Source organism: Miniopterus schreibersii (assembly GCF_964146895.1).
Source record: "Miniopterus schreibersii genome assembly, chromosome: 2".
Classification (NCBI taxonomy): domain Eukaryota; kingdom Metazoa; phylum Chordata; class Mammalia; order Chiroptera; family Miniopteridae; genus Miniopterus; species Miniopterus schreibersii.
The window spans coordinates 27,139,565-27,163,118 of record NC_138102.1 but is presented as its reverse complement, the minus strand read 5'-3'; the positions used below and the strand labels follow the sequence as shown (position 1 = coordinate 27,163,118).

General features: G+C 41.0%; 1 protein-coding gene across 7 annotated transcripts in view; it reads left to right on the top strand.

Moving 5' to 3' along the window:
- Window positions 1-23,554, top strand: part of ARHGEF7 (Rho guanine nucleotide exchange factor 7) — a 123,917-nt gene that overhangs the window by 42,188 nt on the left and 58,175 nt on the right. For 6 of the 7 annotated variants that reach the window (XM_081129386.1, XM_081129384.1, XM_081129388.1 and 3 more), the window contains 3 exons: window positions 11,452-11,536; window positions 13,442-13,572; window positions 18,933-19,134. In XM_081129386.1, the coding sequence (XP_080985512.1) occupies window positions 11,452-11,536; window positions 13,442-13,572; window positions 18,933-19,134 (418 nt within the window). Of the gene's footprint in view, window positions 1-9,293; window positions 9,374-11,451; window positions 11,537-13,441; window positions 13,573-18,932; window positions 19,135-23,554 lie in introns of those variants that run through there. The other variant, XM_081129385.1, reaches the window with a different exon arrangement.

Genomic DNA, 23,554 nt, shown 5'->3' with positions numbered 1-23,554 from the left:
TGCATTTGCTAATTGTGATCTCTTAGGGGTGAATTTATTAAAAATTCAGATTGCACAACAACTTTGGATTTTGTGTGTGTGTATTGGTTATAATGTAAAATGCACTTTTTATTATGGATCATGGTCAGGAGTTTGAAGAACATCAATCAAATGGAGATGTTTGAAGAAACAGGACAAGGTAGCTTAGGGGACTGGAAATTTGTGTAGTAAGTTTCATGTTGTCCCAACTTTAAATTTAAAATCTCTTTGCCAAAACAAGGCCTGGGAACTTACCTTCTTCCTGATTTTCAGCAACTTGTTGGAGTCTTAGTTTAGAACTGGCCCATGGAAGAGAAGGTAATTTCATATGTGACTAGAAATGTTCTTAGGAAGATTGCTACATCATTCACAATGAGATTTTTTTGACCAGAACGTTTATTGGATAGAATGTGTTCTGAAAAATGTGACAGCGAAGAGCAAGTTTGTGTTTCATTGCTAGTGGAGAACAGGGAAGTGCTTCTTCTGGTGATGTTAGTCAGTCTGCATACAACTTATGAGGACATTCCTTGCACCTGTGCCCTGCCCTGAAGGAACACACAGATGCACAAGATGTCTCTTCTGGAAGCATTGAAGAGTCTTTGTAGCAAACAAAATGAATACACATAACTGGGATACAGGCAGCTCCCGTAGGGCCTGCAAGAGGGACAGTGACACGGGGTTGGGATTTAGAGACCTTTCAGATGGCCAGGCTTGAAAGAATGGATGGATAAAACACCTGGGTGGGGGCAAAGCCTGCCACTCCTTTCTGGTTGGCCTTCATGCTTCTCAAGTTGATTTGTTGGGTTGAACCAACAAAACATCCTGGATTTGATGAACTGTCCTAAATAGGAATTAAAGGGGAACCTGAATTGTGGTATTCTGGGGCCTTAACTGCCTGGGGTATGTGATAACCTCGTAACTTGGGGGAAATTTTAGTGATCTTGGAGATTATAATAGTCATGGAAGGGGAATACCTAGCCTAGACAGGTGCCAAACATTTTAGAAAGCCTTTTTTTTAAAGTTAATAAAGATTGGGCTCAGCACTAGGGACTCAAATAGAGCCCTACAAGGTAGAACTAAGACCAGTAAATGGTGAAGAGGTCTGGGGATGCAGCATGCCAGCAGTCACATTGTGTCATTGTGCTCATGCTAGCAAGCTTTATTAAATGGTGCTTATTTTGAAATAACACAATGTACATGCACTGGAAACAGAAATTACGTTGAGAAAGGCAAAGAGATAGCATTTTATAGCATTTAGAAGTATTTGGCCCTAATTTTTTAAAATACAAGGTTGTTCTTAAAGAGAAAATACTTGATCTTAGTTTATGTTTTTCTTTCTCTCTGAGAGTGTCTGAGTTTCTGGATGTTTTGGTGGCATCTACCCTCAAGTCTCATGTCAAGCACCATCTACTGTTGTCTTCTGATCACTCAAAAAACTTTCTTTGAACTTTTCATGTTGCATGGTGAAAGTTGTATTTGTATAGCATGGAATAGTTTATAAAGTACTTCTACTTTCTTATGTTATCATTGTAACAACTAATCGTTACAAAGCCCTTTACATTTTTACCTGTGAAATCCTCTTCTAATCTACTTCCTCTGTTTCCCACTGTGCTTCTGTCATTTGGATCAGCATGAAAGAGAAGGATTTAGTATACTTGCCCTGCCTCGTGCCTCCCTCACAACCCCTCTGTATCCCAGTTTTTTAATTGCACTGTTCGGTGGTTCTTAATTTTCCAGTAGTTTAATAAATTTAAATAATGTACCAGAAACCTGCATTTCTTTTTTTTTTCTTTTTTTTAATATATCTTTATTGATTTCAGAGAGAGGAAAGGAGAGGGAGAGAGAGAGACAGAAACATCAATGATGAGAGAATCATTGATCAAGCCCACAACTGGGCATGTGCCCTGACCGGGAATCGAACCCTGATCGCCTGGATCCCAGGTCGACGCTCAACCGCTGAGCCACGCCTGGCCGGGCAGAAACCTGCATTTCTTGATTTATCATCTTTAAGTTTACTCCTTTATGAAAAATGAGAAACTCCACAAGACATGGTGGTGGTGGGCAGGGTGGAGGGTGGGGCACGTTTCCCCTGGTGTTACTATCTAGAAGGTTTTTGTCTGTTGGGCTGCCTTTTTCCTGATGATCTGGCCAGATAAGGCGGGCTTTTCTCCAGGCTGTATTTTTTCTGCACCCTTTGGTGTGTCTTGGGTGCAGTTTTCTCTAGCACCTAGTCTGGGGCATTTGAAGCAAAAAGAAAATCCAGAGAACCTACTGCCATGTTGTCTCCTGGGTCCCGAAGCCTTTAACCAGTCTGCCTCTTCTCTCCACTCCTGTTTGTAAAATAAGATTGGCATGAAGTCTCCAGCAGGGCACCCAGGGCCTTGTTCTCGGTGGATGCTACATCCCTCCTCTTTTCTGCTGCCTGTGCTTTAGCCTCCCTGGTGATTTCTGTTTGTGACCAAGACTTCCCAATGCTTTCATTGCTCATTTGTCTTGCCTCTCTTCTCAGGACTTTAATCTCCCCTGCCCTCAGCCCTTTTTGGAAAATGTACCTAAAATATTTGCCTGGTATTTGTCCCTGTTCTCGTGGTTTGGGTGTTGATACAGTAGAATCCACAAAACTGAATATGATTTAATTCTCATTTTACACTGGAAGAAATTGTTTGGGGAGCATGTTGGGTGCAAGTGCTATATGTAGAATTCATCATCAAACTTTAATTTTACCCCTGGGGTGTTGGAGTAGGTGGAATTAAGTACAAAGTCTTTGGAAGCCGAGAAGGCGAAAATTCACTGCTGGCTCTCTGGTTTTCACATATCCCAACAATAGGGACCATTTGCATTAAACTCAAATAGCACAACTTACTTAAGATTCATTTTTACTCATCTTGTTCTAAAATCCCAAATTCCGTTTGACAATGTGATAGAACAAAATTATATTTTTAAACTTCGGGAACCACACTCTAGAACTATGCCAAAAGTAACAATTTCTTGTGTCAAAAATAGCTTCCTCATAAACTCATTGGAAGAGCTAACCTGGCTCGTTGCGTTTGGAATGTTCAAACTGTGTGATTGAGAAAATGGTTAGTTGGCCTTACGTTGTAGGGGTCTTTCCATTAGTACAGAGATAGTGGAAAGGACTTTTTCTCTCCACATTCCTTGATATTTTCTCTTTGGGCATACCTATGGGTGTTATCAGCCAGTGACATCATTTAGATGGGAGTCATCTATTTTTGCTTTCATATCAGTATGGCCAGGTGGGTCAGAATCTGTTTTGGTTGCTGATGTCTGGGTTTCTGTGATCAGGCCAGGTTGCTGTGATTGTTGATGAGACTCTGAGAGGGATGTGTGAGAAAGCAGTTGTAATAGAGCTCATTACTGTTGTGTCATCCTGTATCCATCCCATCGATCTGCCTCTGGTTAGTCCTGGTACCATATGGGCACACTGTGAGTCACACACATGTGCAGGTTTGCCAGAAGGCTGTGCACGTGATTGACTTGCACAACTCTCCTTGGTGCTCTGCCATAGCAGCTGTGCAGCTGGAGTCAGGCAGGTACAGCCAGGTGCTGCTGAAGTAGTGGACTTGTTGGCTGTCTGGGGCTGCTGGCAGTGACGGTACCTTACAAAGAGGAATATTCCTGAAGCTGCAGTCCACACTGAGGAGAGCAAAGGAAAGAGATGGCCTTATGCTTTCCATGTCTGTGCTGTGTGTGACTTTTGCCATTCTTGACTTGTTAGTTATGTGAACTGATACTTCTTTGTTTGTTTAAGCCAGTTTGAGTTGAGTTTCACTTGCTTGCAGTTGAAACATTCCTGGCTAACAAGATCTTCATTATATGATGCATAACACAGTCTATTTAGTGATATAAAGTTTGCTTTTCTATTTTATTATGTTGAAGATACCCCTGATACCTAATATCATTGATGAATTTGGAAACCAAGGTGAGGCAAACTCGGTGATAATGAGGAGCCTTTCAAGTCTCGTTTAGATTCAGGCATCTTCTAGTTACCCTTGAGAACCCTGTTGTACTTCTTTGTTAGGTGTGTCAGCACTCTGCAGAATGGATTTGATATCTGATTTATCCAATTAAAAGGTGTGGTAACTCAATTTAAAGAGAAAAGCATGGCGGATGAAGGTATGTCTCCCACAGTGGGTGGGCAAGCTGGTGGTTTTCAAACACTGCCCTCACATTTTTGGATACTCCTCCCTCCTAAAGGCAGGGCTGTGGCCCCCTTCCTTGGGCTGCACTGATGGCTCCTTTCTCACTAACAATATGGTATGGTAGTCATTTAAAGGAAAAGAACAGAGAGGTTGGCAGAAACACTCAGAGCCTCCTAAAGCTCTTGCATCGTCCTGCTCAGAGCTGATGCGTATCATGTGCATTCACATCTTGGCTGGAGCCCATGGGAAGGTGTGGCAGTTGGGGATGCACAACTCTCTTCCAGAGAGGGGTGTGAATGGAAGAAAGCAGTGACATAGTGAGCTGCAGGGCCTTGAATTAGAAACAAAGGAAGCTGAAAATAGTGAGATGAATGTAAAAATTCTACATTGGATCAGCATCAGCTCTTATAACTTGTGCCTTTGAAACCTCTATATTTCAACAATATTCTATTGGTTACAAGGCTTTCCTGAAAACCGTGGTAGCTGTTTCTTCTAAATCGAGGTCATCTTCTACCTAGCTATAGGCTTATGCATGTGAGAGTTCTCACAAGTGCACATAGTGAGTCATCCTGCCAGATGGGCACTGGTGACAGTTGGTCGATGTGTGTTACACAGCCCCATCTTATTTATGTATAGGTGAGCCCTTCTTATTTCAGGTATTAGTTTAGGAACCAAACTTGATATTAAATGTGACCATATAAAAAAGGAGTATGTCAAATAGGATATTTTTAGAGGAGTAGCAAAAGTTAAGGCCAGGCCACATCGCCAAGTCTCCGATGGTCAGTTTTAGCCCTTTCAGTGGTGTCTCACTGACAGTGTTTTATGGGGGATTAGTGGTCAGGGTGGGCGTGCTCTGGACAGATCGGGGAGGAACACTGGGTAGGGTTGAGAGCCTCTCAGGCCAGTGTCCTTCTGATAGAGATGGTGCAACTTTTTTCTCCTTTTTGTCTGTAGCTGAGTGTCTGCACATCTGCTAAGATCACACACAGTTGCCAGCTTCTTTTGGAAGCCCTTTCTGAAGTCTTACAGCAGGTACTTTCTTCCTCGAGGCCAAGGCTGAACCTTCCTGCAGTTGTAGTGTCTGGCACAGTGCCAGTGAACTGGGGCTCTCAGCAGCCCTGTCTTTTCTGAGGCAGGCCACAGCTTCAGTGAGCACCTGTCTTGCCTGCTAGGTGGGAAGGGGGTCCTGTCAGGCCTTCACAAGTGTCCTCTCTGGGAGAATGCTGACCGACATGAGCCTGGTGACCTCCTCGCCTCTCCAGGCCCAGCAGCAGTTTCTTTTGTCCCTCTTCCAGTCCTCTGGAGCCTGGAGCCTCTCTTCTCTGGAACCTAGTCATAGGGGATGCAGCTCTAGTACAGAGGCATGCCTTACCTTTTGTGGAGTTGCAAGTCATTTTCCCCATATATCTACATTTTTTTTTCCTGCCTCAGCCTTTACAAAGGCATGTCAGAAAAGCCAGCTCCTGAATTTCCCACCCTTTACATTTTCCCTTTGGCCAGGTCTCTTGACCCTGGTTCTTCCTTGCTCCAAGTCGGTGGTGGTTCTTTAAAAAGTGCACTGTGTCAGAGGTGCCTTGGATAGGTCAGCCAGTTGAATGTCTCTTCCTTCCCAGGTGAGAACAATGGTGCCCAGGCCATGCAGTGACCTGTCCACAGGGGCCAGTGCTCAGAGGCAGGCTCGCCTTTGGAAGGCCTGTACTTACTTGTCATCCCTTCCCACCCTTCTGGGTTTGAATTGGGAAATCAGAGACTTCTGGAGGCTATAGAGCCTGGTTTGTCTGGCATGGCCCTGGTTTATGCCTGCTGTCCTGGACTATTTTCTGATAGAGCTCTCTTTCTTTCAAAGTGACTCGGTGTGGCTGGTGAGTCCAGTGTGTCCTGCAGTGACTACCATGTCCAGTTGGCTCATTTCCCATCTAGTCTCAACTTGTCGTCTTTGTACTGCTCCTGTGTTCTGAGTTCTCTTGCATCAGTTTGTCCTTTTAATTTTCTTGCAAGTTTCTTTTCAAATTGTACCTTGTGTAAGATGATATCTAGGACTAGCTTGTGTTGGAAAAACCAGCTTGGAGTCTTCATTATTAGGTTTGGTATCAGCTGGGTTAGTGATGTGCTCTTTTTTGTTTATGTAGATAATTGTAACCCTCTGTTGGGGTTATGTGATTCTGGGTTTTCCTCCAGTAGAGGAACGGGATATATATGCTTGTGAGAAAAACTGGATAAAAAAGTAGAAGCCATGCCTAAGAGCTTCTCCTTTCTTTTTGCTCTGAGGACATTTTTTGGCCATTAAGTTGAGTTTTGTAAGCAGGGACTGTTAGTGACTCCCTGTGCTCCCTGCGTGCTGTGGGGAAGTTAGATAAGCCTCTGCAGAAACAAATAGTATTTATGCTGATACTTTTAGGAAGATTATAACAGTGCCCTGCTTTGATTGATTCAACGAGAATGATACTTTCTTGGCTAGAATCTTTTTGGTATTTGGAACTTTTCCCTGTTAAAGGAAGTTAATTTTGGGGTGATTCTGCCATGTCTGCACTTCATGTTTTTTTGAAAATATCTCTGTAATTGTTCTTGTGGAAAAACACTTTCATTAACCTGGATTTTAGAACTTTTCCCTTTAAAATAGTTCATTTCCTGCTTTCTTTTGGTTGGTAGAGAAAGCCACAACCTTCTCCTGACACCCGCACCTTTGCTGATAGTGTTGCTTGGATTTCATGATTGTGCATTATTCACATTGTATTTAAAATGGGCTCTTATAAAAATGGGCTCAGGTGAGGTCAGCCATGATTCCCATTCTGAGAGTTAATAGTGGGAAAAGGCATTGGATAATTCAGTGTTGGGCAGACAGTGAGACAGTGAGGGGAGTAATAGTTCTACAGCAGTGTTCCCAAATGGGGACAGCTGTTTTGGTGATGGGCAGCAGGCACAGCTCATCACATCCACAGTGTTGAGCAGACCTGGAATGCAGGCAGGGATATCCTTCCTTTTTAGTGCTGGTGTCTGTATTTCCCCTCATGAGCCTTGGGGTGGCAAAAGAGTCCAACACTTTTGAGACTGAAAGGTGAGTGTGGGGGCAGGGGTTTGTGTCAGAAGCAGCAGCGTGGGTGAGAATTCTGGATGGGAATCTTAGCATTTTGATAATGGAGTAAGGCAATATCCTGTTAGAGTATAAGCTGGGATCTTGCTGATGTTGATGTCCATTAGTAGAGGCGGGTGCCAGAGAGTATGTGTGCTGTGCTAAATGGTGTGTGATGCAAAAGCAGTGTGCATGTGCTGCATGTGCAGTGTGTACAATGTGTGGTGTATGTGCTACGTGTGCAGTGTGTGTGCTGCAGAACCAGTGTGCATGTGCAGTGTGTAGAGTGTGTGGTGTGTGTGCTGCAGAAGCAGCATGCATGGGCAGTGTGTGCAGTGTACGGGCTGTACTGCAGAAGCATTGTGCATGTGCAGCGTGTGCAGTGTATGGTGTGTGTTACAGAAGCAGTGTGTGTTTGTGTTGTGTGCAACATGTGGTGTGGAGACTTGTGATCCCTTCTCTAGATGGTCTTTAAGGTGTTCTTGAGCACCTACAGCAATCAAGGAAGATTTTTTCCCCTTGGTAGTTTGTATTTTAGAAAATTTTTCTTGTTAGAACATAATTATTGATGGGTTCATTTTTACAAGGACCTTAAGGCTTGGTGTGCAAGATTCAGAGTAGTTTTAAATCTTGACCCTTTTTACACATGTGAGGCATTTGCACATTGCTCCTTCCTATCATCATCATCTCAGTACTTCATTCCCATTTTAGGGATGGACAGAGGGCTTCAGTAAGTTGTGTAAGGCTATAACCAGCAGGGGGCAGCCTTCAAGTTCAGAAAGGTTAACTGTCCACACAGAACAGTATTGCCTCCTTCCCACTACATAACTCATCGCATTAGTTCAGCCTACTTCTCTTTCCCCCATGACAGACTAGAGAGTGTTCTTAGAAGGTATTTTTATGTTCCACTTTTAATACTCTGGGCCTCTTCTATCCTGTTTTCTATATGGTTTGTATTTGTTGTATTTCATTATGTAGTATTGTTTCTATTAAAAGTAAAATACTAAAAATAAACTCTAATGTATTTAATATTGTGAGTTTTTGGTGGAATACTAGTAGGATAATTTTTTTTGTTGAGAATATTGGATTATTCTACTGCACATTTAGTTCACTTAAATGTAAAAGGGTGAGTTTTGGGTAATATACTTTTTCAACTGGATAGATTCTAAGATCTGTGGGGTATTGAGTATTCCCTCCTTACTGTGCTTATAAGGGATGGGTGTGAGGGGTGAGCCTGCATAGGGAGAGGACTCAGGTCACTTTCTATATTTCTCCAGGGAGGTGCTTCTCACCCTTGGTCACTCAGAATCAACTGGAGAGCATTAACATGTTGATTCTGGGTCCCTTCCATAGACATTGTAATAACTTGTTCTGAGATGTGGCTTGATTTTGTAAAGTAATCTTGGTTTTATAAAGTTCTGGAAGATCCTAATGTACAGCTCCTCCTGATAATCAGTCTCCTAATACCAGTTGAAGAAAAGGGACCACTGTGTTTGCCTCCCTCCTTCCTGCTTCATATTCCAGCTAGCAGTGAGAGTGTGCTGCTCTTACAGCATCAGTGGTTAGCCCACGAGATGGGGCAGGCCCCCAGGGCTTTTATCTCCTTGTAAGTACCGAGTGACCCAGGGGACAGTTTAGTGTGCTAAATGTCCTGGTCATTCTCAGGTACAGGCTGATTTATCTTTGCAGAAATATTTCTGTAAAAGTTCTAATGAGACTTTCCTCTTGTTCTCATAGTACCAGCTTTCTCAGTGCCCTAAGATTTTTCTGGCTTGCTTTTTGTTGAATAGATTTCTGTTTGAGGAAATAGTCTGTTACCTTTCTCTGGAGAAGCACTCTGGTCAAAACATTTTATTGACTCAGAATATGCATTTCTTCCCTCTTAGTGGCAACCATTTTTCTCATTTCATTGTGTAGTTTCCTGTTAAGAAATGTGGGATATATGTGAATTCACTTACATTCTGACGTCACATTGAACCTCACTGGTGGGCAGTTTTAGCCAACCAGATGCTTCCTGGTATCCAAGTAAGAAAGCTATATAGTTCTGGAATAACAGGAAACTTCACTTTTCAACATCCTGTTTTTCTGGATTTTGTGACTGACTCGCTGCCTCACCACAATGAAGGTTAGTAGACATTTTATTTATATTTCTTTTTGTAGAATACCACAGTTTTAATTTTCCAGGCTCTAGAATTAGAACTTCAGAGCCGAAAGACATGCAGATCACCTACTCCAGCATTTTACAAGTAGGGGAATTTTCATGTTGTTCTTATAAGGAAACTGAATTCTACTGAGATTAATGCTTTTAATTCTTGAAAAAAAGAAGTAACCCATTAAAAAAAGCAGATGGATATGTCAGCCTAGATAATGCTTTGATTCTAATTGGAATTTCTTAAAAAAATAGGTATCAGAATAAATGAGTTAAATTATATAAGATGATTTTTAAGACTTTCCTAAGGGTTACCTCTTTTTACAGGAAGGATCTGGCATCATGAAATTAGCCTTATTTTGTATTTCAACTATATGAAATATGGCATCAATAATTGTATACAGAATGCTTAGATGTATTCACATCTTTTAAGTCTTGTGGCTCCATTAGTTTCCTCTTCAGCTTTTAGAAAGTGAGCTGTGTTTCAGCTTCTCTCTTGAGTCAGTGATTTGATGGCCTCCTTTCTTGAAGTTTTTCAAGTTCTGGATTTTCTTTTGTTGTTGTTGTTTGTTCATTTTTAAACATACCTCATGACGATTTTTACTCATTATTCCAGAAACTAAAGGCAGAAGATCATTAACTGAAGATGATTTTTGAGAAAGAGCGATAAATATTTAGATTTGGAATAGCTCTTCTTAGCTGCTCTTTATGTGAATGTCACTCACAGTGACATTTAGTGCAGTTGGCTATATGGTGGAGGGGTGGATGGATTGGTGCATTTATTCGTTCAGCAAATAATTTGAGTTTTTACTGTGTGCCTGCTATTTTGCTAGCTGTTAAGTGTTATAAAATCCGCTTTTGTAGACTTTACAGTCTAGGTCGGTATATAAACATTGAATGTAAAGTTGTCTTTGTGATGAATGTGCTGGTAGAGCCTGGTTAGGGGACCTGACTAAGTCTGGTGAAGGAAGTGAGTCTGGGAGAAGTCGGATGAGTAAGAGTTAGCCAGGAAAGGGGGCGGGAGTGGGGAAGCAGGAAGTGTATGTGTGTGTGGGGGTGTGTGGGGGGGTTCCTGGCAGGACCTGTGAGATAGAGGAACTGACCAAACGAGGGGAGAGGTGGCAGTCAACTGGAGAGGAAGTCAGTGCCCTCCTGTGCTGATACTCATTTTGTATGTCTAGTCATGTTTGTTCGTTTTTGTTCCACTGAGAGAAGCTTTGAAGTATGTAAACACAATTTATATTTTGGAATCTAAATACTATTATGTCTTTCTGTTATTTGCATCTTTGAAAGAAATTTTTTTGTAATTTTTCTGGCAGAATTGTGGATGATTTGACTATTAAAATTTTTTTGTGGGGGGTTTATTGGGTGATGAAAAGCTATATGTAGTCTTCAGATAGTATTTGGTAATGAGCTCTGTATTTGTTTTAACATGTCTATGCGTTGGGGCTGACTCATCCTTCCCCTTGTCTTTAGGCTGCTCAGAGTGAAAGAAATTCAGATTAGACAGCTCTGGCCTGACCTCAGCCCTACCTCAGCCCTCTGCCCTGAGGGTCAAGGACCTCCTTGCCCCCCCCCCCCCCCCATTTTGGAATCTGCAGCCTTTGTCTTCCCCTCTTATTCTCATCCATTCTGTTGCCTGTGTTTCTCTTCTGCTGCTGTTAGCTTTGGAATTGACTGTGGCTAGGAGAGGATGTAGTATGACTGCCCTGCGGCCTCTGCCTTAATCTGAAAAAAGGCTTGGGAAGCCATCCCAGCATTCACTGAGTGCTGGCAGAGCGGCTCCCTAACCTGAGAAGGGCTCCCACTCCAGGTTATAAAGGAGGGTGGGGAGTTCTTCTCAGGCCCAGGATTAAGGTACACTTAAGGGAATTCTGCTAGACCTCCCACCCCAAGACTGGAAGCTGAGCTCACTGGCCCTGCTTTTTCAGGTTGTGCTGCATCTTTATGATTTCATCTGGAAATCCTACATGTGGTTCTCTCTTTATTGGGAAAACTTCATTTATCCTGCACCTAAAACAAGACTATTAATTTTGTTTAATTTTTCCTTTCAGACATTTGATGCAAATGATTTGTACCAAGGGCAGAATTTTAACAAGGTTCTCAGTTCCTTAGTGACTCTAAATAAAGTAACAGCAGGTAAGACCTTTTCTTAATTGAACTTGAGGGGGTGTGAAGACAAAAGGGCAAAAACCTTTTCGTAGTACAAATGAGCATTATCAAATTCAAAAAATTAGCTTCTGTTGCATTAAATTTTTGGTTGTCACTTTTGCTGTAATATTTTTTTCTTATTAGAACAGAATCATCCTTTTTAGGTCCTCAGGTGGATATCAGGTGTTTTCCTTTCTGTGGGCAGAGCTGTTACTGCTTGAAAATATAGCAGAGGAGAAATGTCTTGTTCATGTGGCTACACTCATGGGCTGTCTTGGAGCTAGAAGCACTTTCTCTAGATTTTTATTAGGCTGATTAAAACTCACATTTATTAGCAGATCTAGTGACTGTTTTTGAAGTGTTATCATGACAATGGAGTAGCCAGTGAATTGGCCTCTGAAGTAAACACCTACCTGGGCCAGGTTTCCTGAGGGCTATGAGGATACATACTCAGGGTACTTGGTTTACAGTGTTCTGAGCCCCAGTCATATCTCATGGAGAGGGGTGAGTAGAGGTTGGACACAGTATACCTCTCTGGCCTCCCAGATCGAAGTGAGGACAAGGAGAAGTTCTGTGCAAATTCCTCTGAGGGAGGCTACGCCCGTCACATGAGCTCCAAGTTTTTGTGGATCTAAAAGAAGGACTTAGTGGCTCTTTTGTTTTAAGGCCATTTTTATTTTTCTATTTACAGATTTTAGTTTCAGATTTCTGAGGGGAAGTTAGACTTTGATATGTCTCTTTTGATCAGAGACCCCTTAAGTTTATTTTGTCACAGTTTCTTCCCATTTTTTGTCCTGGCACTTCATATGGGGTATACTCACCTCTTTGTGTCTGGGAGGAACTGAGAACACTTGGGGCTACAGTCCTGGCTTGGAGGTCCTCTGCACTCAGGAACCATCCCTGGTGCCCCCTCACAGCACTTGTTTGCTGAGGTGACTGTCCAGGGGCTGCCTGTGCTTCAAGAGCAACTGGAAATTTGGATTTTCCTGTGATATCTTCAGACTTTTAGTTGTTGAGAACTAACTGAAAATTTTACAAGACACTGGAAGCCAATCCAAACATCTGCCAGGAAAATATACCTGGAGACCATCAGTTTAAGGATATTTTTACAGAAGGCTCCCCATGCAGCTTTAAGAAATTGCTAGGCATGTGCATCTCAGAACAGTGATTTCCTTAGAAAACGACTCATGGCCTCCTTTTTAAAAAAACCAAATAACTTTGAAGAAGTGTGTTGCTAACATTTACTTATTGGTTGGCCTAAGTGGAGTGTCTAATCATGAAGAGACTCCAGAGAGAAAACTAAGCCCTTTAATAGCTGTTCACTTTGATTCTTTCACCAACATTGTGAGATAAAATTTGGGCTGCCTTCATTTTAAGGAAATAACCCTCAGAAGGGTCTTTGGCTGAAAAATGCAAGGGGGTTTTCTGATGGTTTTAGGTAAGTCTTTTTCTTTTGTTGCCAAATAATTGTTGCTGCTTATTATCTCAACCGTGATCCTGGAGAAGTGGGCCTGTGGTGGCGATGTGTTGGGAATGAGTACTGGGTGGTGCTCTGCTAAGTAATTGAATTTGAGAGGTTGGTTCTTTTTCCAGATGAAGGGAAAGTATTAAAAACAGGTTATAGAACATTTCACAAATTTGAAAATTGTACTAGTGAAAAAACTGATAAATAGTTATCTCCAATTAATTTCTGGAAAGGTGATTGGAGAATGAGTGCAAGTCATTTCTGTGGCAGACAGAATCTGTGCTTTGTTTAATGCATAAATGGCCTGCTTTGTTGAGGTCTGCGGTGAGTCCCTTGGGGGCTGCCCCAGTTTAGAATCTGGTGTGCAGTGAGGGTGCATGGTGTCAGGCGTCTCAGCTCACTCTTTTCTCCGTTCACGACCTTTTCAGACATTGGACTGGGAAGTGACTCTGTGTGTGCCCGGCCCTCATCTCATCGGATAAAGTCTTTTGACTCCGTGGGATCCCAGCCTTCACACAGTCGGACTTCAAAATTGTTCCAGGGCCAGTATCGAAGTTTGGTAAGTTTGAGAGAGGTGGTTATTGAAATTGGAATATGTGGGGAAGCGAGTGCGTGTAGGTGTATCTGGAATGATGCACATGCCTCCATTAACAGAGTGGCAGAGTAAGGGGTGGTTTGACTTTGTCCCCATTGTTCCTTTACTTGGCTTTGGTGTTTGCTCATCACCAAATTATCCAAATATAATACTAAGTTACTGCTTTTGAGAAACTTCTGTATTTTGGGTGTTATATCTTAAGATGCATGATCAGTTTATCTAGAGAGATGTGAGCTTTAAGATATTTCCCTGATCACTTGCATAGTATTTTCTCACCTGCTATGCACAAATGTACAGAACTGTAGGAATAAGAAATTTATATTGGTAAAATACTTAGCTATAAAGAAGAAATGGCTGAAAGCTAAAAAGATCTAAGGGTGGTTTTTCTCTTAATAAAGGCTTGACTTAGAGTGATTTACTGAGTCAGGGTACATTATATATGAAGGAGGGATTCCCTTTTAATGGCTGGTAGTGAGATGGGTACAGAACTTAGACTAACAGTCATCTTGGAAAGTGAAGAAAAATCCATTTATAAATTGTCAGGATACAGGCTCTGAGCAAAGAACACAGGGTTAACAGTGAAATTGTTACTGAGAAACTGGGGAAAAATTAAATATAGTGCTGAATGGAGAAAGTGTGGAAAGAGGCCATCACATCAGCTGACCAGGATGAGGCTTCTCTCGCTTGTCATTGTGAAAACACACTGAGCCCTCTTTTGAGCTAATGGGTGATTGGCATTTAGTTTGATTAGCAAGTGATGTGACTTTGCTTTCATGCAGTGTTTTAGTAAATTATTTTGTGTTAGAGACATAAATGATATTATAACCTGAATCTGAAGAGAGGCTGATTCTTGTAGAGTTTTTGGGGGACCATAGCTTTCTATCTACTTTAACACAGAAGGAAATAAGTAAGCTAATGGTGATCCTAAAGAAATAAAATGTAGTGTAGTTAGAGGTGTATTTTGTAGAGTGAAAGAAATTTGAGTTTAGTTCACGAAGCCGTGTTAAAAAGTGAAATGTTAGAAGGAATATAGTTGTTACATGTTCCTGAACTTTGGAATTCAAGCTAACTCTGATTGCTGTTTATCTTTGACTGTTTTTCTGCTTAGGATACACACTTCCATATGTATGTTACATGTCAATGAAAGTTAATGATGGGAGGGCAAAAAGATAAAGATGAAGCACAAACACAGTGTTAAGGCAGATCTTCAAGAGGAGCTGAAAGAATTCCTAAAATACTTATTTAATGCTTGTTTATCTATTTAAATATTAACTATTCAACTATTTTATACTGTAGATATTATTATAAATATGTATATATTATTTTATATATCTGTTATACATTATAAATACATAATAGTAACTGTTATAGATAAATATTTAATAATTCAAGTTTACACATTAAATATTTCTGTAATTTAACACTTAATGCATACTTAATATTTAATACTTAAGAAATATGTCTTTGACATTCGGCAATGAAAGCTCTGGCTGACAACTGTCACCTCAAACATAATACTTGCTGGCGCACTTGAATGGTTATGGGTAGGATAAAGCTCACTTGTCCATGTGAAGCTTACACTTGGAAAAATGGCACATTTTTCCTTGTTCTAGTTCAGTGAAACATTATCGGCTTACTATGCTGTATCAGGTTCTCTTTTTCTGCAAATCATTGTCCTCACTCATCAGTTGTCTACTGTGATCTGCATTATTCTCCTTTCTTGTGGCTTATCCTGACTTTGTGTAAAAGCACACCAGTCGATTCTGGTGATAAATCCCCACAACAGAATACAACACAACGAATAAACTCTCAGAGCAGGCCCCTAAGGAGGTCAAACTGCCCCTGGATGACCCTACTGCCCATCCACCTCAGCTCAGCAACTGGCACTGAGGCCCTCTCTGCATACAGCTTTGGCCTGAGTGTAAGTCGAGCATGGGGGTATCTTGTCAAGACCTTATAAACGAGGTAAATTACATTGTCCCTACACTTATGAATTCTCTACACTCAAGGCATGAGTTAGGCAAACACCACTGGCACCTTCTCTACTTCAGAAACGGACACTCCACTAAGGAAAAAACAGGGAGATGTCTGAGAGAGGAGGTGGAAAAAAGGCATAGAGTATAGGCAGCCAGTCTAGATCCATTTAAAATTTCTGATTCCACAAATTTCCATCCACTCAGCACTTACTACACCAAAGGATATATAGATTTTTGCAGTGTTGCTCTAAAGAGTGCTGATTAGAGGGCAAGATGCCAAAGACAGGTTGAAAGGAGGGTGCACTACAAAGAGCTGTACTACAGTATCTCTCTACCAATTTCAGACTAACATCACAACGGCTGAGTCAGGAGTGCTCCCGTCACTGTCACTAGTGTCACAGGAATCTGGAAAGGATGTATTTAATCACTATTTTATTACTTTGGAATTTTTTTCCTTCTCTTTTTTAAAAGTTCTGAAACTATACCTTGTCATCTGTCTGGGCTCAGTATGACACTCCACAACAATCTAAAACATAATGAGCTGAGCAGAAGAGGCCGGTTATAAAATGAGTATATGTTGTGGAATTCCATTTATGTAAATACAAAACAGGTAAAACTCATCTTTACTATTGGAAATCAGGACAGCAGATGCCCTTGGGAAAGGCAGACAGAACAAAGGCAGGCGGTGCCAGTCAATTTCTGTCTCTTGATCTGGGTGCTTACACACACAAATTAATTCTGCAAGACTTGCTATTACGGAAAAATCAGTAAAGACAACAACTTTCCTTTCCGCCCCCTCTTGATTCTTTAGGTATTTGCCTGTGTGTCTCTGAATAAAATGTCTATATTAAGCTTGATTTTTTTTTTTTTTTAACTTGAGGTGTTATCAGTGTGGACTTCCCACAGTGTAAGAAGGGGATTAGGGCTCTTCCACTGCTCTTGAGCTCCTTACCTGCATAAATGCTTCCTGGCTCTTCTTCCAACAGAAGCCACAGTTCCATTGTGGAACTGTGGCTTCTGTTGGGTCAGTGTTTAGCATAACATTATTAGACTTAGACTCATAATGGAGCCATGATCTGTGCTGTGACTGTTCTTCCTTTCATGGCAACATTTTGTTTTCTGGATTTAATAATTGTTGCCTGTTTGTTTAGTTCTCTCTGTACTTTTTGCAGATTGCAGTCCTATTCTATTGCCTTTTTTTAATCTCTTCTTGTACATTCAGACATGTTAGGATTTTTCACTTTCCTCTTCTTAAGGAACTTGAAGTCTTCTGGCCCACTTGAGTCTCTTGGTTGTCAGCCAGGTTGTTGCCAGCAGCCCCCCTGAGGTTTTCTTCATCCTGTAGACTTCTTGTGACCTAAACTTCTCTGCCTCTTTTCTTTCTCTCTATTATCATTTTTTTCTTGGATATTTCCCCTGTTTTGAAGGAGCACATCTTTTACTAATTTCTTGAGAAAGGGTACATGGGAGGTAAAGTTTTTGAGATCTCGCATACCTGCAGATGTTTTTATCCTGATACTAAGATTTTTTTTTGTCTTTAGTTTTCTAAAGTTTAATTATGTTGTAGTTTGGTCTAGATTTCTTTAGGCTAATGCTGTTTGGGTTTCACTCTTTTTGAATACATATGTTTGTGTCTTTTCCCAAATTTTTTACATTTCCAACCATATTCCTTATACCACTTTTCAGCATTGTTCTATTTCTCCTCTAAGACTCTGATAGGACCAGGCTCAGATCTTTGTTATTTCCCACAAGCCCCTAGAGCTCTCATTTTTTCCCCCCACTCTGTCAGTTTGAGTAAATTTTATTTCTGTTTCTTTTCTGAGATTTTCTATTTTATTCTATATTGAGAAAATTTGTAATTGCTTTTTGAGGCCTTTTGATGATGAAAACCCTTTCTGGTGATCCCAGCATCTGCTTCATCTCACTGTTGATATCAGTGTCTTTTCTCATTCAAGCTGTGACTTTCCAGCTTTTTGGAATAAGGAGTGTTTTCGATTGTATCCTGGAGACTTTGGAGAGGGTGTTAGGTAGGAGATGCAGGATCCTACTTAAATCTTGTACCTTAGTAGCCCCTGGTCCTGAGTGGGTTTAGTGTGTGGTCCTGGCCTAAGCTGATAGGCTATGATTCCAGTGACAGCTTAGTTTGCCTTGGTCCTCTCCTGAGGCTGAATGGAATGTGGGGAGATTCTGGGCCTGGATTGTCCCCTGAGGCTAGGTGGAATGCAGGGGGACAGGGGAGGTTGCCTTGTTGGCAGATGTGATAGCCTGCTACCACCTGGTGGGGGTGGAGGCTGGGAATCTCTGTCTGGTTTTTGCTAATTCACTTCAGAAGGTGGAGTGCTGGTGTTCTGTGGGGTGTGGGATTTGCTACTCAGTCCACATGGACACCCAGGTGCAAGCTGAGTGCCAGCACCCACTGTCAGTGCCTGCTGCTCCTTTGGCCAGGGAGGAGTCAATTTTCTTGGGGATTTTTTGCTTTGTTTACTCTTACGGCGTTTTGGGCTGCAAGACTCCCTAAAACCCACTTTGGGATATAGATGGAGATAAAAAGAAACCCTAGCCAGTCTGCCTTCCTCTTCCCACACTTCAGAGATCTGCAAATATGCTTAATCTCTGAGAAAAATGCAAACTAAAATGAGGTACCATTTCTTCCCAACAATTGGCAAAAACAAAAATACTTGACAATATTCAGTATTGGTTAGATACTGTTGGTTGGAATGTAGCTTGGTGTAAGTTTGTAGAATGTTTTTGGAGGGCAATTAATAAGTGGGTATTAAAATCTGAAATATGTCAAACATATTTTCTGACCTGAGTTTAATATAATAGGCTTATTTACAGATATGTTCAAAGATAGATGTGCGTATAGTTTTAATGCCGCCTTGCTTTGCAGTAGAAAAATACTAGAAATAGCCTTAAATCCAGTAATGGAGAATTGGTGGCATAGTAATTATGTAATTAATGACATAGCCATAAAATTAGTTAAGACTAAAGTAATTATAGGTACTGCTGAAAAAATGACTATAGTGTATTAAATTTTTATAAATTGTAGAGAAGTATTATAATATAATTCCATAAAAATGTATGTGAAAATGTGTATATATAGGCATAACAATGACAGGAATAAGAAAGACCTTTCAAGCCATTAATAGAGTTTCCTCCTGGACTGGAAATGGGGGTGGTGGGATGGTCAAGGTGCACTGTGGGAGATAGGAAACCTAAATTTTTCAAATTTAAACCTTCCTCTGCTGTTTAGGGCAATCATACTACATTTATAATAGTAAAATATCTAAATATTTTATGACTTAGACTGTATTTCATGAAATTTTTGTTCTTCTCTCCCTTTTTTAGGACATGACCGATAATAGCAACAGTCAGCTGGTAGTAAGAGCAAAGTTTAACTTCCAGCAGACAAATGAAGATGAGCTTTCCTTTACGAAAGGAGATGTCATCCATGTCACTCGAGTGGAGGAAGGGGGCTGGTGGGAGGGCACACACAACGGCAGGACTGGCTGGTTCCCCAGCAACTACGTGCGAGAGATCAAGCCCAGTGGTAAGTGGAGTGTTGGCAGAATGGACTGATGCTTTTCCTTTAGGGGAGAAGAAACAGAAAGAAAGGAATGTGTTCACCCCGTATATACTAAGTGCTTTTATTCAGTTGAACTTGTGTAAATGAGTAAATGACCTTGGGCTGAGTATTGAAATTCTTCCCTATTCTTTTTTGTTCAATGGAAGTAATTTTTTACTTTACTCCCACATTGAGGGTATAATGACTTCTGACCAACTGGCAGTAAATCAGGGTCCCCATGACCCCCTCCTTGGGTTTGATAGTATGCTACAGAGTGGCTTACAGAGCTCAGGGAAATGTTAGTTACATTTACTGGTTTATTATATAATAAAGGATATAGATGAAGAGGCACAAAGGGTGAGGTCCTGAAGGTTCCTGTGCACAGAACCTTCTGTCCCTGTGGAGTTAGGGTGTGCCATCCTCCTGGCAAGAACATGTGTTCACCATCGTGGAAGCTTCCTGATCCTCATACTGTTGGGGTTTTTATGGAGACTTCATCACATAGGCATCATTGATCATTAACTGAAATCTCCAGCCCCTCTCCCCTTCCTGAGGGCAGGGAATTCGGCTAGGAATCCCAAGCTTCTAATCATGGCTGGGCATTTCTGGTGACCAGCCCTCATCTGGGAGCTAATCCAGAGAGTCACCTCAGTAGAACAAACGATGCTCCTAGTGCTCTTACCACTTAGGAAATTATAAGGGTTTTAGCTCTGTGCTATGAACCAGAGGCAGAGACAAATACGTATATTTTCTGTTTCACAACCACATTTTGTTTATTCATCTATTGCTGGACATTTGGGTTTCCACCTATTGGCTATTATGAATAGTGTTGCTGTGAACATGGGTATGCAGTTATCTGTTTGAGTCCTTGCTTTTAGTTCTCTTGGGTACATACCTAGGAGTGGAATTGCAGCTTATATGGTAATTCTATGTTAAATTTTGAGGAGCAGCCATGCTATTTCCACAGCAGCTGCACCATTTTATAGTCCCACCAGCAATACAAAAGGGTTCTAATTTCTCCACATCCTTGCCAACACTTGTTTTGTTTCTTTTTTTCTTTTTTCTTTTTATAATAGCCATCCTAATGGGTGTGAAGTAATTTCTCATTGTTTCTGTTTTTCTGTGGTGGTTTATAATAAAAACTATTTTTTCATCATTATTATAATAAAATTAACAATAGTGAAGATTTTGTAATGGCTTATTGTGTTCTGGTTATTGTATAAAGTGTTTTTTATTTGTGACCTCATTCAGTCCTCACCACAACCCCAGAAGGCAAGTATTGCTGGGATATCCAGGGCATATAGTACAAATAAATAATATTCTTTGAATCTACCCAAGTGTAGTACCAGCTGAGAGCACAGTAATTATCAGGTTGATTGGGATGGAAATGTCATTTTGACTTGATAGACACAGCTTTTGGGAAATGTGGCTTAGTCTGTAACTTGGTTGGACCTGGTCAGTCCATGGGACAGCTGGACTGCCCCAGCGCTGACCCTCGAGCTTGAGCGCTGGGGCAGGCTGAGTACAGGCTCTGAGAACAGCAGCTCTTTGGCTAGTCTCACATTTCAGTGATTCATTTTTCTCTTGGGGACAAGAGAAGAGCACTTGGGCCTTTTCCAGGAGGATGCTGGAGTCAAGGAGGGAGGGGAGGGATGAGGTGGTCTTTCCCTTTACCAGTGAGGATGAAGTGGGTACAGAACTGGTAATGGGCACACCATTGGGAGGGCACAATAATGATAATGGGGCACACCATCAGGAGGTCAGAGCTAGTAATGGGCACACCATCAGGAGGTCACAGAGCTGGTAATGGGCATACCATCAGGAGGTAACAGAACGTAATTGGCACACCATCAGGAGGTCACAGAGCTGGTAATGGGTACATCATCAGGAGTGGAGCCCACTGGGCAGATGTCTGTTGAATCTGAGCTTTCTTGAATTCTGCTGTGAATGACTCATTTAAATGGGAATTCTGGTCTGATAGTAAGAACACAAATGAATGAATTTGTACTTTTCATGTATTTCTCTTCTTGGAGTTTTCAAAGTTAACCATTGGAAATTAGACTGGAAAGATAAGAGTTTGTGGGTCTCAAAGTTCTCTTCAGGTGACTTCTGGGAGTTATTTTCAAATGGATTTGAATGTCATCAACATCACCTTCTGGTAATACAATTCACCCTTGAACAACATAGGGCTTAGGGGTGCCACCTTCTGCCCAGCCAAAAATCCAAGTGAGGAAGCCTTACCAATAACATAAGCAGTCGATTAACACACATTTTGTATGTTATATGTATTATATACTGTATTCTTACAATAAAGTAAGCTAGAGAAAATAAAATGTTATTAAGAAAATATATATTTCCAGTATTTTTTTGGGAAAAAACCCAAACAAAAGTGGATTCGTGCATTTCAAACCCCTGTTGTGTAAGAATCAACTGTAGTTGGTTTCATAGCACACTGTTACCCTTTTAAAGTTCAGCAATGTAGCGTGCATATCTTGCTCTCAGGTCCCATTTTTGGAGTAGGATGTGAGGCATAGGGACAGATGCAGCTCTAAGAAGAACCAGCCGTTACATATTTATAAGTGTTTACTCATGGCAGGAATGACTGCATCACTTTGTTCTGCCTGCAATTCTCATCTTACCCTGAGTTTCCGTGTGTGTGTGGCAGAGAGACACAGAGACAAAGAGACAGTGACACCCAGACCCTTTAAATAAGGGTACATGAATCCATTTGTTGTTCAAGAGCTCTTGGTGGGTGTCACATGGACTCCCTAGTTTGCATATTCAGGTAACTCTGGAGACTTTTTTTTCTCTTTATTTTTTAAGGTATAAGGAGTAGCATTGGCTCATATTAGTGATCTATTATGCTAATTAAAAAAAAAAAGTATTGATTTCAGAGAGAGGAAGGGAGAGGGAGAGGGAGAGAGAAACATCAATGATGAGAGGGTCATTGATCAGCTGCCTCCTGCACCCCCCCTACTGGGGATAGCGCCTGCAACCTGGGCATGTGCCCTGGTGGGGAATTGAACTGAGATCTCCTGGGTCATAGGTCGATGCTCAATTGCTGAGCCACTCTGGCTGGATTGCTAATTATTCTTTATGTCACAGTTGAACCAAAGGGATAATTTCTTTTAGGAATAACTTCTCATCCCTAGTGTTTTCAAATTACCTGAGTATATTCTAAGGAAAGTTATCCCTGTCTGATTTTAAATGTCAGCATTTGAGAGAGAAATATGCAAAAGCACATATTTTATTATATTACTTTATAACTGAGAATAAAATGCTAGTATCACAGTGACATTTCAGTATTGCATCTTTTCAGTAATTTATGTGGTTTTCTGATTTTAGAATAGGATGTTTTTTGGAAAGTGTGTATAATGTAAGCATTGTAATTTACAGTGTACTTAATGCTTCATTTTTTTGTAAGTAAAATATGCCAGGTCTTAAACATATAGGCTCCTCTAACTGGTGATCTTGTCAGGATTCTTTCCCTGTGAAGCAGAAACACTGACTTCCTTTAAATTGTGAGGTTTTCCTTTGATTTGATTTACAAATATTTTGGTGAATAAACAAAACTGAGATCTACCTTTAAAGGATGTCTTTAGGGCTGCATACTCCAGAAAAGTTCTCAAGCCTATCCAATTTCTCCCACTTCTTGGGGAAGCATTTGGAGCCCTGATTGTTTGCCCTCTTGTGGTGAGAGAGGGCAGTGTTCTGGTCAAGTTTCATGTATTTGTACCTTTGACCTGTATGTAATTTTTTGAAATTGTTCCTCTTTAAAGACAAATATATTCAGAGTCAGCATAAGGATATTTCTAATGCTTGCTGCAAACCTGCTATTATTTTCTCTGAATCTGTACTATTTCATGGGGGATACATCGTTGTTACTTAGCATTTGGTTTCTGTACACATTTTTTTGCTATGTAAAACCCATGGATAGCTACTGCGTTTTATACACACAGACATGTGTTTTACACACAAAATAGAGAATTTCTTAAATTCAAGGGAGATGGAAGGACAGAAAACAACAGGGCTGGTTCTGGGAGTGAGTGACATTGGTTGCTGCTGTCATTATAAACATGGACGCTCTCAGTCATTAGTGGGCAGTGTGGTGAGGTGAATGCATTTGGGAAATGAATCCCATTGGAGGCTAAGCTGGCTGGGTGAACAAGTCATGTTCTGTATCCTCACACGTACAGTTTCATACGTGCATACGCATCCACCAGGTTTTTTCTGAGGATTTTTTCTGATGCATTGAGTTAATCTCTCCCATTTCTAAGTAGCTCATTATCTGTACAGTAAAGGCTTTCTTTTTTTTTTTTTAAAAAAAACCCTTACTTTAGGTGCTAGTTAACTTGAGATGAGTAATAAGCTATGCTTGGCAGTGATTTGAGAACTTAAATATGAC